This window comes from Rhipicephalus sanguineus, chromosome 10, assembly GCF_013339695.2.
Source record: "Rhipicephalus sanguineus isolate Rsan-2018 chromosome 10, BIME_Rsan_1.4, whole genome shotgun sequence".
NCBI lineage: Eukaryota > Metazoa > Arthropoda > Arachnida > Ixodida > Ixodidae > Rhipicephalus > Rhipicephalus sanguineus.
The window spans coordinates 15,406,378-15,426,345 of record NC_051185.1 but is presented as its reverse complement, the minus strand read 5'-3'; the positions used below and the strand labels follow the sequence as shown (position 1 = coordinate 15,426,345).

The 19,968-nt window shown below is 49.1% G+C and overlaps 1 protein-coding gene across 1 annotated transcript in view; it reads left to right on the top strand.

Annotated features, from left to right (window-relative positions):
- LOC119407109 (homeobox protein TGIF2) overlaps positions 1-16,025 on the top strand; it is a 132,197-nt gene extending 116,172 nt beyond the window's left edge. Inside the window, exons 2-4 of the mRNA XM_037673965.2 lie at positions 11,274-11,449; positions 12,417-12,608; positions 13,610-16,025. Coding sequence (XP_037529893.1) covers positions 11,274-11,449; positions 12,417-12,608; positions 13,610-14,143 — 902 coding nt within the window. The 3' untranslated portion in view covers positions 14,144-16,025. The remainder of the gene's footprint in view (positions 1-11,273; positions 11,450-12,416; positions 12,609-13,609) is intronic.
- Positions 16,026-19,968: the final 3,943 nt, after the last annotated feature.

Genomic DNA, 19,968 nt, shown 5'->3' with positions numbered 1-19,968 from the left:
CTAAGATGGCGCGGACAACACATGAAAAGCCACAGTGAAAATTGTAAAGGCCATGGAAAATGACTAAAACTGTACAACCACACTGCTCGTATGATTCAAAGCAATCTACAAAAGAGCAACAACGATGATACACACCAATGAGGCAAAACACCAAGGTTCGCAACTTAAAACCGTCTAAAAACTTTACAAAGCGTCAAAGGAAAAAAAACGAAAAAAGCGCCCGGTAAAAATGAGGTGTTTTTCACAGCTCTGTCCGCGGTACAATGCTGTAAATAAATCTTGGTGTCGTGCGCATCGTGATGGCGCAGCGTGGCATGCCTATATATTGGCTTCGTGAACTGAGAATAAACAGTTGGTAGTCTGCGCTCTTTCCTGTCTCCCTTCTTCTTTCCTGCTGGTTGCGCAGTAAGTCGAGTTTACAAGTATGAACCAACTAGTCTGCAAAGAAGTTTTGCTGCAACAAATACCTATGGTTATATGTACGCCCGACGACGGCAGTGACTTAGGCGGACGACCGAAAGCAAACGCACCGCTTATCGATTGCGCGCGAAAACCTTTAACCTAACCCTCTCATCCATAACTATAACGGAGTCTTTTCGCTTAAGCGGAGCGGGCTGTTTAACTCAACGTCGTTGTTAGCATACCGGTATACCCGTCCTGGTTTATCTTAGCGCCTATATAAGAAGCTGCGTTGCTAAGGGCAGCGGCCCGTGATCGGTTGCCGGCCATTCATGCACGCCCGCATTTTCCGATGGGGGCACAGTGCAAGAAGAAAACTCGCTTAAGTGTTTGTGGATTTGGGCGCGCGTGAGAGAAACCCCGAAGTCGTCAAACTCAATCTGGAGTCCCCCTCCACGGCGGACCTCGTAATCATATCGTGGTTCACGTAAAACCACACAATTTAAGACAGAGTTTTAGTGCCGGGGGCCCCAAGCGACTTGCGTACGCACGCTCATGCGTTCCTTTGTACAGTCGCACCCATGGAGAATACAAAGGAACTCAAGTCCTTAGGTACGCAAGCCACTAAAACTTTCTATTGAAGAGTTTTAGCGCCGGGGCGCCGAAGGCGCTCGCTTACGCAAGCCTTTGCGTTCCCTTGTGCTCTTTTTGGGTGCGGCTGTCGAACAGAAGAAAGTGGGGAGATGTACAGTAGAACGCAAGAACGCGCGGACCAAACGGATAGGGGTCACCGGCACTAAAACTCTCTAATAGAGAGTTTTAGTTCCGGGGCCCCAAAGCGGCTTACGTACGCAAATCCTAGTGTTCCTTTGTATTCTTCTTGAGTGTGGCTGGAAGTACAAAGGAACACCAGAGCGTGCGTACGCAAGCGGCTTGGCGTCCCCGGCGCTAAAACTCTCTAATATTTGAAATATACCGGTAAGCGTATTGGCCCCGGCGCTTCAGAGCTGCAAGCGCTGGCGCAAGTTTGCGCATTCACTTTCTGGCCACCGTCTTATATCATCTTAAATAATAATAATAATTGATGGGGTTTTCAAGTCCCAAAACCACGATATGATAACGAGGGACGCCGTAGTGGAGGCCTCCGGAAATTTTGATCATCTGGTGTTCTTTAACGTACACCTAAATCTAAGTACATGGTCAAGCATTTCGCCGCCATCGAAATGCGGCCGCCACGCACGACCGGGATTCGATCCCGTGACCTTCGGGTCAGCAGTCGAGCACCATCCACTAGACCACCGTGGCAGGGTTTATATCGTCTACATAGCGTGGTAAGGGGAGACCACTGACAACGCTTCAGTACTCCCTGAATATAATGACGTTTGTTCGTTCACTCTCATGATGAAGGCGAAAGGGGGTGGGTTAGGCCGGCCGGTATACAAATGCGTTCGCGCAGCAAGCGCACCTTTACGAGTCTGCGGTTCCTTGTGTGACGTGAAACACGATAAGCGGGATTGGTACACAGACAGAGCAACAAAAGTAGCTTTTATATTGTTCCATGTGCGAGTTGCACCGGGATGCCGTTAGGCCGGACCACGCCCATTTTTCGGTTTCCCGCGTCGTTCCGTCAGTGTCAACGGCGCGCCTTCCTCGTGTGCAGACTTTCCCCGACACGTGTCCGGGGCCTTTTTATCTCGCCTTCCCGCTCTGTCCAAAGGCCGGTCGGCATGCCGCCTCATTGATCAGTACAGCGTCTCGCGCACTGCGAAACTTTCCCGGTCGCCATGTGCCGTTCCCCTATAAACACGCAGGGTCCATGGATGCGCCCGGCGCTTGCATGTAGTTGTGTGCCGTTGCGTAACGGGCGCTGCGATGGTGTAGTTCCACTCTTGGGGCAAAGCTTTTGTTGTGAGACATATATCGTCTCGCGAGGGTTCACGCGACACGCCCATTACGTGTACGACATTTCTGAGACAAGAAATTCAGGGAAAATGAATGCGTGCGCATCTATCTATAGGTTGCAAAGGTCTATGGCGCGTTCACATCCAGCGATTTTCAGAGGTGGCATGGACATGTCGCGCTAAAGAAAGTCAAAAGTTTTTGCGACAGCAACGCAGTATTAGCCGAGCCGAAAAGTCACGTGGTCCCTAATCCATTCGCCTTAGACGACATGAAAGCGGAAGCCATCTTTTTTTAAGGCGAAAGCCTTAGAGGCCTCCTCAAACGCGAACTTTGACAGCGACGTCGGGGACGAGTGATGCAAAAAAAAATCATCACGTGATGACGCAACCGTAACACGTCATCACGACGTCACAAATCACCAAAATGTTGTGACGTCATTATGGCGGGATCATGTCACCGTGACGTCTTGACACGTGACGTAACGTCGTATGATGGCGTCGTCACATGAAATCGTAGCTTGGTCAAAGGTGGGTAAATCACGGAGGCAGTGCAAAACCACGCTATAAGTGCACAGAGCTTTCAGAGGGTGGCTGGGCAGAATCTACTCAACGGCTGAGAAAAAGAAAAGAAGATGGCTTTCGCTTTCGAGTCAGCTTACAAGAACGTATAAGGGACCCTGTGAGTTTCTTCGCAGTCGATCGTTTGATCCGCCGTCATTGACGTCATAATTACGTCACAAATTTTCGCGATCTGTGCTTTCACGATGACGTCATCACATGATTTCTTTTCTTTTTTTTGCATAACTTCGTGTTGCCGACGCCGACGGCCGCTCTTCGCGTTGATGAGGCGTCTAAGGCTTTCAGCTTAAAAATCGCTTTTCTCTTCGGTGGTTGTTCTCAGTACTGCGGCGGCAGCCACTCTAAACCTCCCGTTCATATATAGCTCTTGGTTTCGTTTATATTAGCTGCTTATGCATTTTTTTTTTCTTTCGTGCAAGCGTAGACTACACAGCAGCGCTCCCCAATGTTTCCGTGTTAATATAAGGTATTATACACAGGCACGTGTCCCACCGTCTTGGGCTGTAATCTCGTTATCGTACATCCCGCTGTTCTCGTAACCGTTTTGTATGCATGCGTGCGTGTGTGTGTGTGTGTGTCTGTGAGATTGAGTGTTTATAAGAGGCGGAGAGAAGTACACCGCCTTTCCCGTATTCTGCAGGCAGTTTAATCAGGAAAGCGGCGTCTGGCATACATATTCTTGCGTCGACACATGCATTACGGACTACACTGTTTCGTAACCATGTATATGCAACTTCGTTCATTTCGTCTCACTGTTTCGTATCACTTTGGGCCTCGAACAGCGGAACGCTTCTGTAGGTTCACTCGAGATCAATACCTCGTACGGAGAGCCACTGACGAAGAGCCCCTTTTCTTCCTGCGTGTGTAGACTCTAGCATGTATGTATAGACTCGCAGCTATCTTGTCGGTGTTGTGTCCCGCATTGGAAACGAAGTCGGGACAGATAAGGGGAATATGTTATGGGATAGGAAACGACTGTGTGTGATTGAGTGGCCGACTACGAGATCGATATGGCTTGGAAAGCCCAGCGGCGCTAAGTAAAGTATTAGTCGGCGTTCGTGGTGTCCTGACTTCTTTCTTGTGTCCGTGTTTGCACGCCCTGCCTTTTTAGAATAAATACTTACCAACTAGCTCAGCTCTCTGTTATTCTAAGCTAATTAAAGAGCTTGCGAGAGGTATAGCACTTTTAACGAATAAATGCGCTTTTTTGAGGGTTTTCGTGACACTTCGAAAACCGCCACGATTATACGTGCAAAGTGTAATGGCCAATATTATGAAAATTAATGACGGGAAAGCACCGACAATATCAGAATCGGGGGCCACCTATAGGGTACCGTTACAGTGAAGGTCTGCGCGTTCTCCGTTGGCGTATCTGTTGAAAAACCCACCAGAGTGAAATCGGTGTGTCCTGGTGTGTTTTGGTGTTCACATCAGACTATACTGGTGTCTTCTGGTGCCTCTCCCCCCTAAGAAGGAAAATTCTGGCTACCACCCTCACGTTCTTTATATGAATTTCTACCACGTGCGTCTTCAATAACAGTAATATTTACTGGCCTGCGGGGAACGACCTTTAGCTGTCCCTGGAAAAAAAGAAAATGTGGTGCTTTTACAAATGTATACCAGTATCAAATTAGCCACATTTGCAATCCCGACAACGAAGTTGTTCCAAAGATGGTTTTCTTCGAACTCTTCACTTTCGGATGAAGCGCTAGTCTCCGTTTACCCTTCAGTCTTTGTGTGTTCCTTTCCTTTTTTTTTTTTTTTTGCGCCAGTTCCTCGCGTCATTCATATACATGTACCGAGTACCCCCGCCGTTCGTGCTTCTGAAGTGCCTTGTCATCGGAGTCTGCTAATGCCAGAAAGGGGAGGGAAAGGCGGTAGAGTGGATGATAAAATGCATTTTATTCGCAAGTTTTAGAAATAGTGCACCCAAGCGTATTTTGTTACACCCAAAGTACCACGATCTATTCTTGAGTTTTTTTTGTACGCCCGGCGGTTTGCGTCCCCAAACTTTGGGCAAGGAAACGAATTTTAAAAAATTATGTTGTTTAGGAGACGTTAGCGCTTTTATGTAGCACCCGTTACTCATTTTCACATATAACAAATTCGTGAAGATAACAGCTAAGAAAAAAGGTTACATAAAAGAGCATCTAAGGACTGCTACGGAAAATTTAAAAGCACTTTTTCATCTCTTAAGTGCGAACTGATATTCTTTCTATAAATGGCCGAGACGTAAGTTCGGGTTTCACTGCGCGGCGCGGGTGGGAGCCGATCCGTGGTGGATCGTGACGAAACCACGCCACTGTAAAAATACCGTTCCGCGTATGGGTAACGCTGGAACCGTTTTAGAATGGTCGCCTGGCCGCCCCCTCAAGCGGGCCGCATTTGGAGAGGGGCGAACGCATTTAGAAGGCGAAGCATCCCTTCCGTAAGCGGATTGCATGACGGAGCTGCAAATTCACCCCCACCCCTGCCCTCCACCTCGCTCCCCACTTCGGCTCGACTGCATTGCGACAAAGCCGAACCGACGACGGCATGCCGTGGGTTGATGCGGCGAAGCCGACCCGACGGACGGAAGGATCTTCCCAGTGCGGCGAAGGCGTCGAGTGTGTATTCAGGAACTGTGCCACGAGCCAGGCACGTAGGCAAGGGGGGGGGGGGGGGGTGGAATAATCTTTTGGGGGATGTCGGGATCCTTCTGGACGGTTGTCGGATGTTGTAATCCTTTTGGGGGAGATGTTAGGGTGGTGGTTGTGGGGCGTGCATAAATCATTGCACGGTTGTACTTGCCCATGCTCATTGAACCCAGCTGCCAGGAGTGCGCTTGCGATGTTTCGATGGGGGGGGGGGAATTACGAGCATGTTCAAGGACCCCCCAGCCGGTCATCATAAAAGCGTATAGAATTCCGTTTCCACTTGGAAAACTCTCTCCCACAAGCGCTGTCGCAAGCGGCGCTGAAGCACCGAGGCAGCCCGAGCTTCAGCAACTGACGTAAGCCGCGCTGGCACGTGTCCCGAGAATGACTTAATGACAAGAAAGTAAACAACTTCAAAAGAAACATTAAATAAATGAGGCGAGTGACCATGGGGCCTTTTGCTGAGGGATCACAGCACTAACGAAGGTGCCGCAATACTGCTATTCTCGGTTGTAGAATGCTTGCACTTGACGTCATGCACGCATGCTGGTACTCCAACATGGCGACTGTGATGGCGTCTAGACAGCATAATCGCTTTGCGGTTAACCTGGTTCAAATGCGATAACGTTGTTGGTTTCTGTGCATAAATAACAAAAGAACCTGCATGCGATGTATTTGATAACGTTAACGTGACGTCACAAACTTCGCATCCCACCATGCTGTGCTACAACATGGCGGTTTCGGTGACGATAAGTCCAATTTGTCCATAGTAGCACGCGAATGCGACCTGCGTGGATAACTTCGGATGGATGGATGGATGTATACGGCTGTGCCCTTTAGATCGGGCGGCGGCTCACGCCACCTAGCCATAAAGTTAAGTCATGGTTAAGTACTATCACTATGTATTCAAGGCTTGCAATTCACTCGTGCCTTGATTGTAGCCACCAATCGGTTAGCCTCCTCCTGGTTATTTCTACTCGTTTAAAGTCTATTTTGCCTTCACTGTCCCTAAACCCCAATGCTTTGAAATATTCCGCGCCATTATCTTGGACTGTAGGGTGAAGCCCTTTACGGAACATTATCAAATGTTCAGCCGTTTCCTCCTCCTCTCCACACGCACTACATAACGTGTCTGTGCCTTCGTATTTGGCTCGGTACGTCTTGGTCCGCAATACTCCCGTCCTGGCCTCAAACAGCAGAGAACTACCCCGAGAATTATCGTAGATCTTTTCTTTTGCAATTTCCTGCTTGAAAGTTCGGTAGGTCTCCAGTGATGATTTCGTAAGCATCCCCATTTTCCACATGTCCCTCTCTGTTTCCTTCACCTTCTTCTTAACCGATGTTTCCTTTTGGCTTGGTATTCTGCTGTTGTCTAAATACTTGCTTGACAATTTTCGAGTTCGCTTCCTCCATTTAGTATCAACATTCTTCATGTACAAGTAGCTGAAAACTTTCCTAGCCCAACGCTCCTCTCCCATTTTTATCAATCGCTCCTGAAATTCTATCTTGCTGCTAGCCTCCCTGCCCTCGAACGATGTCCATCCCATGTCACCCTGTACCCCCTGATTTGGGGTATTCCCGTGTGCTCCCAAAGCAAGCCTACCTATGCCACGTTGTTTAATTTCCAATCTTGCTTGAACCTCTGATCTCATGCACAAGACCGCATTGCCGAACGTCAAACCTGGGACCATTACCCCTTTCCAAATCCCTCTCACAACGTCATACCTATTGTAGTTCCACAGTGCCCTATTTTTCATTACAGCTGCATTCCTGTTGCCCTTAGTCATTACGTATCTTTCGTGCTCCCTTAGGTACTCATCCCCGTTGTTTATCCATACGCCCAGATATTTGTATTTATCCACTATCTCCAGCGTGACTTCCTGTATCTTATGCTCACTGCCTTCATTATCATTAAGAATCATGATTGCCGATTTTTCCCTACTGAACTTCAAATTTAACCTATCTCCTTCATTACCGCAGATGTCTATCAATCCCTGCAGATCTTCCTTGTTGTCGGCCATTAATACTATATCATCTGCATACATCAACGCCGGTAATGACTGTTCAACGTGTTTTCCTTGCTTGGCAAAAGAGAGGCTGAAGCCGAGTCCACTCCCCTCTAATTTAGCTTCTAATCCTTGTAGATACACCATAAATAACAGAGGTGACAAGGAACACCCCTGTCGAAGCCCGCGTTGTATCTCTATAGGTTTGGATACCTGTTGTTCCCATTTTATAACTACCCTGTTACTTTTATAGATGTCCTTTAAAAGATTAGTTATTCCATCTTCCACATCTAGTGTGTCCAGTATTCTCCACAAGTCTTCCTGAATCACACTATCGTAAGCTCCCTTGATATCTAGAAATGCCAGCCACAGGAGCCTGTGTTCTTTTTCCGCTATTTCAATACACTGCGTCAATGAGAACAGATTATCCTCCAACCTCCTTCGTTTACGGAACCCATTTTGTAGTTCCCCCAGCACCCCCTCATTCTCCACCCATGTCTGTAGTCTTTCCTTTACGATCGGCCGTTACAGCTCCCCCTACGAATGTTTCCGCATCTATTACTGATTGTAGCAAAACGCTTGTAACTTGGATCTTCACGTAAATAGGTATCATTTCGAACAAGCTGTACACCCATTGCATTTGATTTTTTTTTTTTTTTGTGAACGACTCCAAGCTATTCCTATTCGCTAGTTTGTAAGACAAAGCACCTTGTAAAACCTCAGTGATTTTTTTTTTCGCCTGCAACGTGACAGAATGTAACCGACTAATAATGCGACACTTGCGTAGTGTAGTGTAATGGAAGCCTTTTATCTATTTACACTGAGAGGTGTGGTGGGGGGAGTTGGAAAGGCTCACCCCTCACAAATACTAGGAAGGATTCCCTAGTCTGGGATCCCTGTGGCTTCCGCCTCAGCCCGGGCTCCAGCCTTGTTGGGCTTGGAGGTCGGAGTAGCCGAGCAGCACAGCTCTTCTCCCGTTCTCTCGGTTGGGGTGTGGGCGAGGTGGGTAGGCAGGATTGGAAGGACATGCCCACACCACGTGACAGGTGTCGGAAAACTCCTCACACTGCGGGCACGCGTCCGAGAAAGCAGCGAGTGTCAATTCATTTTTACCCAGTGCTCTGGAAGTGTATAATATTTATGCTTGTAAACTGCTGTAAGGCATTCCTGCATTTGTGTATTATGTACGTTTCCTGCGATTGGTTTGTGCCTACGGCGTCATGTGTGTAGCTGCGCAGCTGCTGTCCTATGGATGCCTATGGCTTTCACCGAGTTGATATTCTGGTCAGCTTTTTGCGCAGGCCTCCAGCACCATGTAAGCTTTGATCGTACGTATGAAGTTGAATTGAACGCGCATATCTCGCTTTGTACGTTTTTTTTTTTTCTGTCGCTAGCACGAACGAAAAGATATAGAAAAAGAGAATGAAATGGGCGCGTAGGAAGCGGCGTGTCGTCCTCCCAGTTGAAGCGCGTCGTGAGCCAAGGCCGCACCTGTCAAATCGCTGCCGCCGCGGGGCGCCCAGTCGCCGCCGCCGCCGCCGCCATGCGGCTTTTTTCGGGACACAACGCGGGTAGGCCGCGCCGAGCGGGGTTGGAATACCCAAACATGGGGACCCACACCTTGCTCGGAACGCCCTCACCCCCTATCTCTCTCTCCTTGATGGGGGGGGGGGGGAGGGAAGAGCAGGAGAGAAGCGCGACCGCGAGGCGTAATTTGCCGACTATCTTTAGCCGCCTAACCGATTAACCCTTTCCCCGAGAGACCCAACAACTGGGCGATGGAAAACGCTGAAAATTGTCTCAGTGCTGCCACTTCGCCGCACGTTGTTCTCTTATTTTCCGTTCGCCGGTAGAGGGCATCAGCTAAGGACGAAGTGCTCTGTGGCTTGTGCGACCGCTGCGCCACCCTGCGACTTAGCGGAGAAGTTTTATTCGCCACTCATGCCTGCTAGATTGCGCGCTGGCAAGCGTTTGGCACGCAATCTCGGACGCCGTCGGCGTGGGACGTAGCTGAAGGCGATAATCTCGGAGGTCATGCCGCATTACCCACTTTCTACACCCAGCAGGCGCCTTGGCCATCGTTACTAGACTATAAACTTAGTAACGCTGGCCTTGGCAAGGTCGTGTCGTTGGGAGAAGCGCTCGCGAAGGCGCGCCATTTCGAAAATGCCCGCGCGGAGACGGCGGCGTCGATGTGACTTGAGCGTTCCAGTAGTAATTCATCGCGAAAGAAAAACAGTTCTTTATAGGGTTTAACGTCTCAAAGCGAGTGCGAATCCGAATGCGACGACAGCCGTGGCCGGGATCGAACTCGCATCTTTCCGGTCAGCAGCTGAGCACTGTAACCACTGACCCCCCCCCCCCCCCCCGCCCCCCTCGAAAAAGAGAGAGCGTCAAGCCAAATTTTTAAAGCTCCTTGCTTGTTTTGATGTTGCTTTCTTACAGAACACGGTTTCGTGTGGTAAAGCCTAACCTGATTCATGGAGAATCGTTTATGATCGTAACGTGCACGCAAATTTGTTGTATTTTTTCAGTGGAAAATTGAAATATTATTTGTCGCTTCCAGCCAAGGACTTTCCCTCCTCCTCTAAAAGTGGTTTGCTTGTATGACGTTGCGGTTTGCCGGAGAGTCATCTTTACGATGCGTGCAGTGGTGAAGCAAAGCATGTTTTCAGTGCATACGCGTGCCCTGTTCGTATGGGGTATCCGTTAGCTTATTCTTGAACGCTTCTTCTTTCTTTTTTTTTTGTTTTTTCTGTCTAATAATTTTCTTTATGTACGTGCCATATCTGACTTTAATTACTCATATTTCGTTTGTTTGCATTGGCCGATAGTGCGACCAATCAGCGTTAAAGAGAACTTTAGCGCTCGCAGCTCACTTCAAAGAAAAGCTCTGTGTACATGGCAAAATCACGATATGAATGCTAGGCACATCGTACTTAGGTGACTGAGCTTCGCCCCCCATCGACGTGCGGCTGCAGTTGCCGGGAATCGAACCCGCGTCCTCGTGCTTAGCAGCGCAACGCCATTACCGTTAAGCCACCATGGCGGAACTCGAGGCTAACTTCAATTACTCTATTTTAATGCATATAAGGCGCACAAATTAGAGTCTGGCATGCGTCCTGTGTCATGGGTCTGATGCACGTGGCTGTATTATTAGTTTTCTAGAGTCACTTTCTCCTCAGTATAGTTGTGCTGTGCAGTGAAGTGTACGCATGTGTTGCGGTGAGTCAAGAGTTGGGGAGTCGCGGCCCTTTTCACTTTGATGTGCTTCACTGCAAAACATTGTGTATGTTTCACTGCGTATCACTACTGTACTGCGGCAAAGCTACCTTTAAAAGATTGACTGTTGCTTTACCGTAATCACTTAAAGACGTAAAGAAGTGTGGGAATTAGCGCGTGATTAATGTAAACAGCATAACATTATTTGCAAACTAGTGTACTCCCATGCACGTTCATACAGTTTCATACTACTACTACTACTACTACTACTACTACTACTACTACTACTACTACTACTACTACTACTACTACTACTACTACTACTACTACTACTACTACTTCAACAAACACTATTACTGAGGATAGGGACTCGCTGGGACTCCAAAAGACGCGTTGTTCTGGTTCCAGCTTTCAAGTAGAGACACTTTTACCATCGTTGCGGCGTGTTGTTTCAGTTCGAATGCTCGCATTTTCGCCAGCGAACTGACTGTAGTTCACACTGTAAACACCTTGTGTTCTCCCCTGTTCAGGTCGGGACCGGCTGAAACTGCAGCTGTGCTCTGGCGATGAGTCCCTTCCGTATCCGCGAGGGGCGCTGGGAGAGCTGTCTCCGCGCAAGCGCCGTGGCAACCTTCCCAAGGAGTCGGTCAAGATACTGCGCATGTGGCTGTACGAGCACCGGTACAACGCGTACCCTTCGGACCAGGTGGGTGCGTTTAGGTGCTTTTGGGCGAAGCATAGTATTTGGGATGTACACTGGGATGTACATCTTCAAGGCTAACTACACTGCCTAATGCTGACTAAAGTTGTCACCACCCCCCCTCACCCTGAAAGGAGAACCTTACTAAAACAGCTGAAAATTTTGCCGCATACTATCACTTCTGGCTTATGTTCACAATATCTGGGCTATTGTTGGCTAATGAGGGCAACTATTGGCTCACGTTGTCCATCCACGCAGCACCGTTGTCTTCATTTATCTCGGCTCCAAATGTTTGAGTTTTCGGTCAGCAGTTGATGATCGGTCACGTATGCGCACGAAGTGCGATAGTCGTGTGCGGTTATCAGGCCCGTTGGATGGATGGATGAGGCTGTCCCGTTTTGGTCGGGCGGCGGCTCACGCCACATAGCCGTAACTCATAACGTAGTACTAACTGTGTGTAGTGAAACACTAAATGTTACTCCTGCCTTGATTTTATCCACCAATCAGATAACCCCATCTTGGTTATTTCTACCTGCTTGAAGTCTATTTTGCCTTCACTGTCCCTAAACCCCCATGCTTTGAAAAATTAAGCCCCACTGCCTTGGACTGTAGGGTGAAAACAGAAAAGTAACGTGTTCAGCCGTTTCCTCATCTCCACAGGCACCGCATAGTTTGTCTACCCCTTTGTACTTGGCTCGGTGCGTCCGCAATACTCCCGTCCTGGCTTCAAACAAAAGGGAGTTTCTGCGAGAGTTATTGCGGATCTTTGGCAATTTACTGCTTGAAAGTTCTGTACGTTTCCAGCAGTGCTGATTTCGTAAGCATCCCTGTTTTCCACGGGCCCCTCTCCGTTTCTTTATCCTTTATCTTAACCGACGATTCTTTTTCGGTTGGTCTCCTGCTGTTGTCTAAGTATTTACTTAATAATTTTCTGGTTCGCTTGACGACGGTGCTGCCGCCCTGTGTCTCGCAGGAGAAGCTTCACCTGTCTCGGGAGGCGAACCTGTCGGTGCTGCAGGTGTGCAACTGGTTCATCAACGCCCGCCGGCGCATCCTGCCGGACATGATCCGCAAGGAGGGCCACGATCCCCATCAGTACACCATCACCCGAAAGTCCTCCTCATCGTCATCCTCCTCTTCATCCGGCAGGTCGCCGCCAAGCCAGGTGGGTGGTGGAGGTCATGTGCGCGTGTACAGGGTCGTACACATCTAACGTGAACACCTCATTAGTAGTATTCAAGACATCGTAGAAGCTGGTGTTTATAACATAATTAGGAAAATTATTATTGCGTTTATCGACACCATCATTAGAAGTCGTATAACGGACATTTTCCTCGTGAAGCAGAATAAACCTTCTAGTTTCACCGGCTTGAATACTAATGATGTGTTCACTTTAGATGTGGTCGACCCTGTACATTCGCGCAGGCGCGATACAGAACGAGAAGCTAGACAGAAAGAAACATAACACTCCTTAGCACAGGCCTTCTGGTGCTTGTTCGTACAAGAAGCGCACCGTGCCTGTGGCGTGAAGAGCAGAAACAGGCGCTTTTTCGATTCGCTCCAAAATCAACATGGTGAAGCCATCCGTGCCTCCTTTGTTCCGTAGAGATGAAAAATTCTTAAACAAGAGATGTCGCTGGAGCCAACATTTCCACAAGTGGTCTTGTATTCTCTAAGGCTGCAGCCTTGTAGTCTCATCGAACTCCCATCTTAATTCTTCTAAACTTGTGACCTATAGTTCCGTACGTGTTGCACACCCTTGGCCATGTGCTCCGGCTGTGCTCTGTGAGTTGTGTAAGCTGGAGAAGTTGAGCAGATCATGTCCCAGAGCTGTGATTCTCATAACACATTCGGCTAAGCTGTTTAGTTCATGGCTTATAGGCGAGTTTGGACAGCTCACCTAAAACGAGAGACAGAGGACGATGGCGACATTGTACGACTCCCTTTTGTCGCGTATTCCAGTTCAGCTTTTATTTCATTTCATTTTTAGTTCCTTGAAAAAGCGCTGTGAAGTTCCTTAAAGACCTCCGAGGGGGTAGGTATTAGGGGTTGGGTATTATATAGCATGAATAAGGTTGTCACAATGATGAATGTCAAATCTCGCTTGATATTTGAGCTGTTCGAATTCGACTCGAGCTCCGGTTCGTTTCCTTTGTCATGACGCAGGCGTCCCTGCCTCCACCTTCTCTGCCGCCCCTGGTTCACCACGGCGGCGGCAACCACCACCAGCAGCCGCCGCACTTGGCGCCCGCGCACAGGCACCACGGCGTGCCGCCGTTCGGCGCGTCAGCCGCGCCCTCGTCGGTGCCTCTGAAGGCCGTTAAGGACGAGGACCTCAACAGCGACGACTCCGAGGGCGCCGCCAGCCTCGGCTCGCCGCGCTCGCCGCTCAAGCTGACCAAGCGCTGGCAGCGGAGCCACGAGCGGGACCTCAAGGAGGACCCGTCGCCTTCGTCTTGGGACGAAGACGACGACGACGAGGACGACGAGGAAGGCGATGAGGACGACGACGAAGGTGACGACGAAGAAGGCGACGACGAGGAGGAGGACGACGAGGAAGAAGACGGCTCGCCCTGGTTTCGCGAGGACGTCAAGGTCGCCGAGAAGTCTCCGGCGGACGACGGCGACCCCTTCAGCTGTCTCTACCTGCTAGTGGACGTTGCCCTGAGTGAACTGGAGAAGCGAGCCGCGTCCAGCTGATAGCGGACCACGGCCGCCCCGTCCCATCTCTCTTAGGCGCGGGGTTCCAGCAGCGGACGTCGTGTAACAGCCGTCGCCGGAAGTTTTGGGGGGCCAGGGCACGGGCGCGTCCGCCCTGGAGGAACAGTGAACGTCGCACGCCGGTGCTTCGACGGCGGCTCCCGCAACGCAGCGTGAGTGGTAGAAGACGAGAGGGTAAACGTTCCGTAGTCCTGGACCGCCGAAGTGTGCCGTGCTGGGAATCCAGGAGCGATTCGTTCGCGGCCGTGCCTTTGACTCCCGGGCTTTCGAAAACAACCCCCGAAGACGGGTGCGCGCCCGTGCGTGGTGTGTGCGTGTGTGTGTGCCTCTGTGTTTTCCATGCTCTCCTTATGACTACTCGCTTTACCTTCCCCGAGTGACAATTCATCCGAACTCTCGTTTCGCTCTCTTCATCTTTTTTTTTCGTTCCGGGGGCGGCGTGTCGAACATTAGGAGTGCACCCGCCCCTTCGTCCTCACCACTTCCTCACCTCGTCGCGCCCACCTACATCGCTACCACACGACAAGCACCGCCACCACTACCACCACCACTACCACCGCCAACAGCCCCAGCACCATGCACCGGTATCGCCACAAGCAGCACACACACAGACACCGGCATTTTCTCTCTTTCACTCGACAAAGACACTTAACTTATTCGGAGCGAGCCGGATGGGGACCGAACCGAAACGTCCTCGAGTTCGTGCTTTAAACGGGGATCTGCTGCTGTCGTAGAGCTTCGCGGCGTTCCCGTGCACCACGGACGCTTCGCGTAAACCAATCGATTTGTGCGCGTTGCTCGATCTATCGGCGCAGCGGGGAGCATCCCACTTCGTCGGTGTCTCAACGGGACACGTATAATCATAACGCTGTCTACGCTCGACCAGCGTCAAACGAGACACGTGACCTCCCGTTTCATTCTCAGCGAGCATATGTTACTGGATTGTCATCTTATTTTTTATTTTCTTCTTCTTCTTCTCTTCTTTCGGTTTGTGGAAAAAAAGTGCGTGTGCTTCCTTTGTCCGAAATATCGATATTGTAAGCCGAGAGTCAGATATAAGCGAGAATGTCCCCTTCCCTGGAATGTCGACGCCAATATGCCTGTTGTTGCTAAGTGCTGTTTCTGGACATCGTCAAATTCGGTCGTGTTGCGGAATCTGCCATATTGTCAGTTCTGATTGGTCTCGATGACTGCTTCGGGCTTTTTCGATTGACTCAGAATGCCGCCGTCTTTCGGAATTTTTCAGTGTGGCGTAGTCCATCTAGGCCGTGTCCAGAATGAGCACCCCTGGCTACGGGGTGGCGACGTCGAGGAGGAGAAACCCTTTATAAACGCTAGTGCGAGCAGCGTTTTCAAATTTCGTAACAGCCGAAGTTGACAAGTCATCAGGCATCGTAAATTACGTCATCGATATCACATGACAACATCGGAGTCGGTATTTTGTAGCGATGGCCTTTTTTCTTCGACGTTGCGTGGTACTATACCTTTTCATGGTTTTTGCGCTTGACCAGTGGCTAGAACGACGGTACCCCTGCGTTATCGACGGGATCAGTTAGATACGGCAGATTTGAGACTATCGCAGAATCGAGCATAACGCATATCGCTACATTAAACCGGCCTAGATGACGTCATCGTGAGCACCCGGCTCAAAATGGCGTTCAGGTTGTCTGGACCCATGCACAGCATAGAGTTTCTCCTCCCGACGTTTGTTGCGTCACCGTAACGCAGAAAAACAAAAATACACTGCATCAGGAGTGATGTACATTCAAAAACGCACTTGTTTGCGCGTATTGCTTGTGCGATTGTAAAAAGAGGCGGTGTCGTCGCAATCGTGAACCGAGCAACGCCTTCCGCTGCAGCAACGTACCGTCGCGGCTACTCTGATTGGTTGAAAAAGTCCATAGCTGTTTTAGCTTTCGCTCATTTGTTCGTAAAGAAGCGCCGATGACGTCAAACTCCGTTCGCGCCGGTCCAAACGCTCAGGCGATCACGGCTCACACTTGCGACGACATCGGCTCGGTAAGGCCGGTTTTCACACTTAGTGGTTGCAACCTTCTTTTTTTTTGTAACGCGTGACGGCATCGCTTGCGTTGGCCGGTAGGAATTTCCGATTGTTTGTCCGATTCGGCATGTGTGTTTCTTGCGACTTCAGTGTAAACAGGCTTGAACGCATGCGCGTCGCAGAGCGATGGTTGCGGTCACGTTCTTTGTGACGTCACAGATCCCTCACTGAAAAGGTGGCGCTTCGGTCGCTAGGTTTCGACGCGTTGCCCTTCTGTGGCGACGCGGGGATAAAAAAAAACGAAAAAAAAAATGAGTTGAGAGAGTTTCAGCTGTAGCGTTGTTCTCAGATTGATCCTGTCTTGTTTGTGCGTTGTTTTGTATCTTAAGAAAGCACGCAAGGCATTGTCAGTATCCTGTTTGGCGGTCCCCATTAGGAAAGCATGTGTGTTATGTAGGTGTTTCGTATATGAAGTTTGCCGCACATGTCATAATATATATATATATACATACATGCATAAAAAAAAAATGCGCGGATCGGCGTTCAGCTGTTTCCTCGTTACTAGTCGCCGCATTGCTGAAGAAAAAAAAAAGCTAAAACAAAATGGTCCGTCCGTGAGTCAGTCCGTCCGCACGTTCGTTTTTTCGTCGAGTCTTTATTCTTTCGGCCGCTGCGTCCGTTAAATCTTAAAAAACAAGTTGTTTGTACATTACATAGTTTAAAAGAGAGTTTACCCACATTATTATAAGTGTGTACATCACCTCGTGCCCAACATCAACCTAGTCTACTGACAAAGAGTCGCGCGACGTTCTCTCCGCATATTATCACACATCTAGAGGCATATATACTATACAGATATGTACGCAGTATACATATAAACACCAGACCTGTTTATTATATATAGTGTCGCTAGTTCACAGGAGTGTGTATTTGACGTAGCGAATTAACGGCAGTCTGGTAGCAAGGTGGCGGTTGTGTTCTCACACTGGGCAGTCGATTCGGAAACTTTTGCTCTTGAGATTGCATGAACATATATATATACAGATTCATTCGAATAGCCCTGCCATTCTTGAACTCGCTGGCTGCAGTTCAGATGTTCTAGTTCTGTGTTCATGCGGAACGAGTCAGCCCGGCAAAATTCAACGTTATTACAAGAGTGGTTGTTCTTGCGTGCCTAAGTTGTTTTTTTTTTAACCTTTCGAAAGAGATATATTGTTTACTTGAAATCACACTCCCTGTGAGGCGACCGGTGATCATATTTTTCGAGTTTAACTCCGTGTGTGTGTATAGAAACTTAAAACTTTTGAGCACGCAGTTCCAATATATATTGTGACCCTTGGTCGTAAATCTTCATACTATCTGGCAGCCCTTACTGTCTAATTAGCTGCATTTCTTCAGACACGCAGTATATAGAGTCGGATTATATAGAAGACAGCGGCATGCATGTGTATACGGCAAGTGTCCGCAAATCTAACGCAGATGAGGCAAGCAGGCACTCGGGAGTTGAGGAATATACCGAAACGACGCGTCGATTTTATGCGCATACTTTTCATACTCCGCATGTTTTGTTGTATAGGTTCAGTTGCACAAGGTATCGTGATCGGTGCTTCTATCACATGCCTGGAGATATACCGTGACGTTTAAGTCTGTTTGCACAAGCGTCAGCAACGACATTCGTCCGTCAGCTGTAGATTTAAATGGCTCTTGACAATGTACTGAGTAAGACTGTATACACTGTACTGACTTACTGACTGCATACTGACTGCATGTCGGGCAGACGACTCGCCGCTGATCCCGGTGCGACGCGTTCAGTGTGTGGGCGTTTCGAGTGGTGGGAACTTGATGGAACCTGTTGGAACTCGATGGAACAGATGGTCAAATTGCAGAGTGCGACCTTTTTTTTTTTTGCGCCGAATGGCACCGAGTGATTCCCTCGAACATGGGCACCTTCGAAGTTTGTAAACGCATGTGCATGCATGCCGTTCGGAAACATTAACAGAAATGGGTTCGTGGTGCGGGACCAGCTTGGTCCTCAAGTCTCATCTAGAAGTAATGGCTGCCCTCAGTCCATGGTGCCACAGGCAGTTGCCGCTCTGCATACCCTGTCGATCAAACTGATCTGGTCGTGAAGGCTATTGCTGACCAGCAACTCCTCCCGCCGCTCCACACTACCTTGGTGGCGACCGAGTCAGAAAAGATGGCGGCTTCAACCGTTACGAAAGGCCTGCTGGAACATCGTTGTATATGTTGTTTGTCGTCAGTAAGGCAGTGCAACGCATTCGGTAGCTTTTAGGCGCACGTGTTCTCCAGCGCTCTCTATGCGTCGGTGACGCCTAATGTGGTTCCTCTTTGCGTCGTTGACGACGACGACGCGTAACCCTAATGAAGGGGCTGCGCTGCGGCGCGCAAAACACTTGCCGCCAGCGAAGCGACACGTACGTTGACTCCTGCTGGTGGAGTTTGCTCTTTCGATGAAGACACCTGCGAAAAGCTTTTCTGCGCGGCTGAATAGTTGCGGCGATGGCCCTGAATTAATTGCCCGCCGAGGCATCGCGGACTCGCATGGACGAACGCGCGCGTTGTTGATGACATAATTGCCACTTCGCTCCCGGCGCCACCTAACTGAACGGACATGCAAAGCAGTTTTTAAACAGAACCGTATCTGTCCAAAATGGGAGGAGGGGGGAGGGGCTGCCCCCCTCTTGTGTGCACTCCTATGGTCATCAGTTAGGATTGGATCTACATTCAAGGGAGAATCATTTGGGAACGTATTCTTGAAGGCTGAAGTTTATTTGCTTCCATTACAAGCACAAGGAGCAGGAGCGAAAGGCTACGAAGGCCTGACAAATGGCTCCCCGCTCCTACTGGCATTCAACAATAGCGGTACAAGTTAATACATGATTTATTATACACTTCATATCAGATTAATGCCTCATGAGCAGCATAGAAGTAGACACACCCTGAAACTTCGATCCCCGGGGTATAATATGGTGGAATCTCGTTGACACGATCTTCACGGAAACCGGAAAACAAAGGGTATCATCCAAAGATTCGTATTATCCGGAGCAACCTCCGTAATGTATGCATACAGGAGTCGACAAACGCAATAGCAGAGGCTTGCGGGGCATCGTGTGATAACGCTCCGCATAACACGTTATGTGGACCAGCGTCATTCGACGTCGCACGAACCGCAGCCAATTAACGCACTTTTATTAACCAACGTTTGAAATAGCTCATTAGTCTGGCTTTATAGCTTTCTTCTGCAAAGTGTGCACAGCTGCGAGCTTGTAACACGTCGTGTGGGTCGTTGGAATGATATTTAAGCTAGTTTACAGTGAAATATAAAAGCTTTGAGCTTTAGAAATACCGGCCACTACTGCCGTTGTGCTATCCAACGTCACGTGAAAACGCGACCGTATTAACCGCATGAAAATAGATAATTCCTATGGGACGCTGGCCGCGGAAAAGAAAAAGGCACGTGATATACGGGAAAACGTATTATGCAGAGTAGTGTCAACGAGGTTCCACGTGAAGCTGTAGGTTTCTGAACAGCTAGGTGGTTTCAATTGCACTTCACTGAAGTAATCACTCTGTTCAGGAAATTCCATTCTCTGTCCGTGTCCTTGTAATCGGTTTAGGCGCTTTGGACGCCAGCTGATTAGCATGCTCTAACCTGGTGAGCGGTTGTCTACTGAAAATGAACACGCTTCAAGCTTATGTGAAGGCTTTTAAAAAGAACTCGTCAGCTGTTTTGGTAGACGTTATTGTAATTGTTTGAAAGCGTCGAAATTGATTTTCGCCC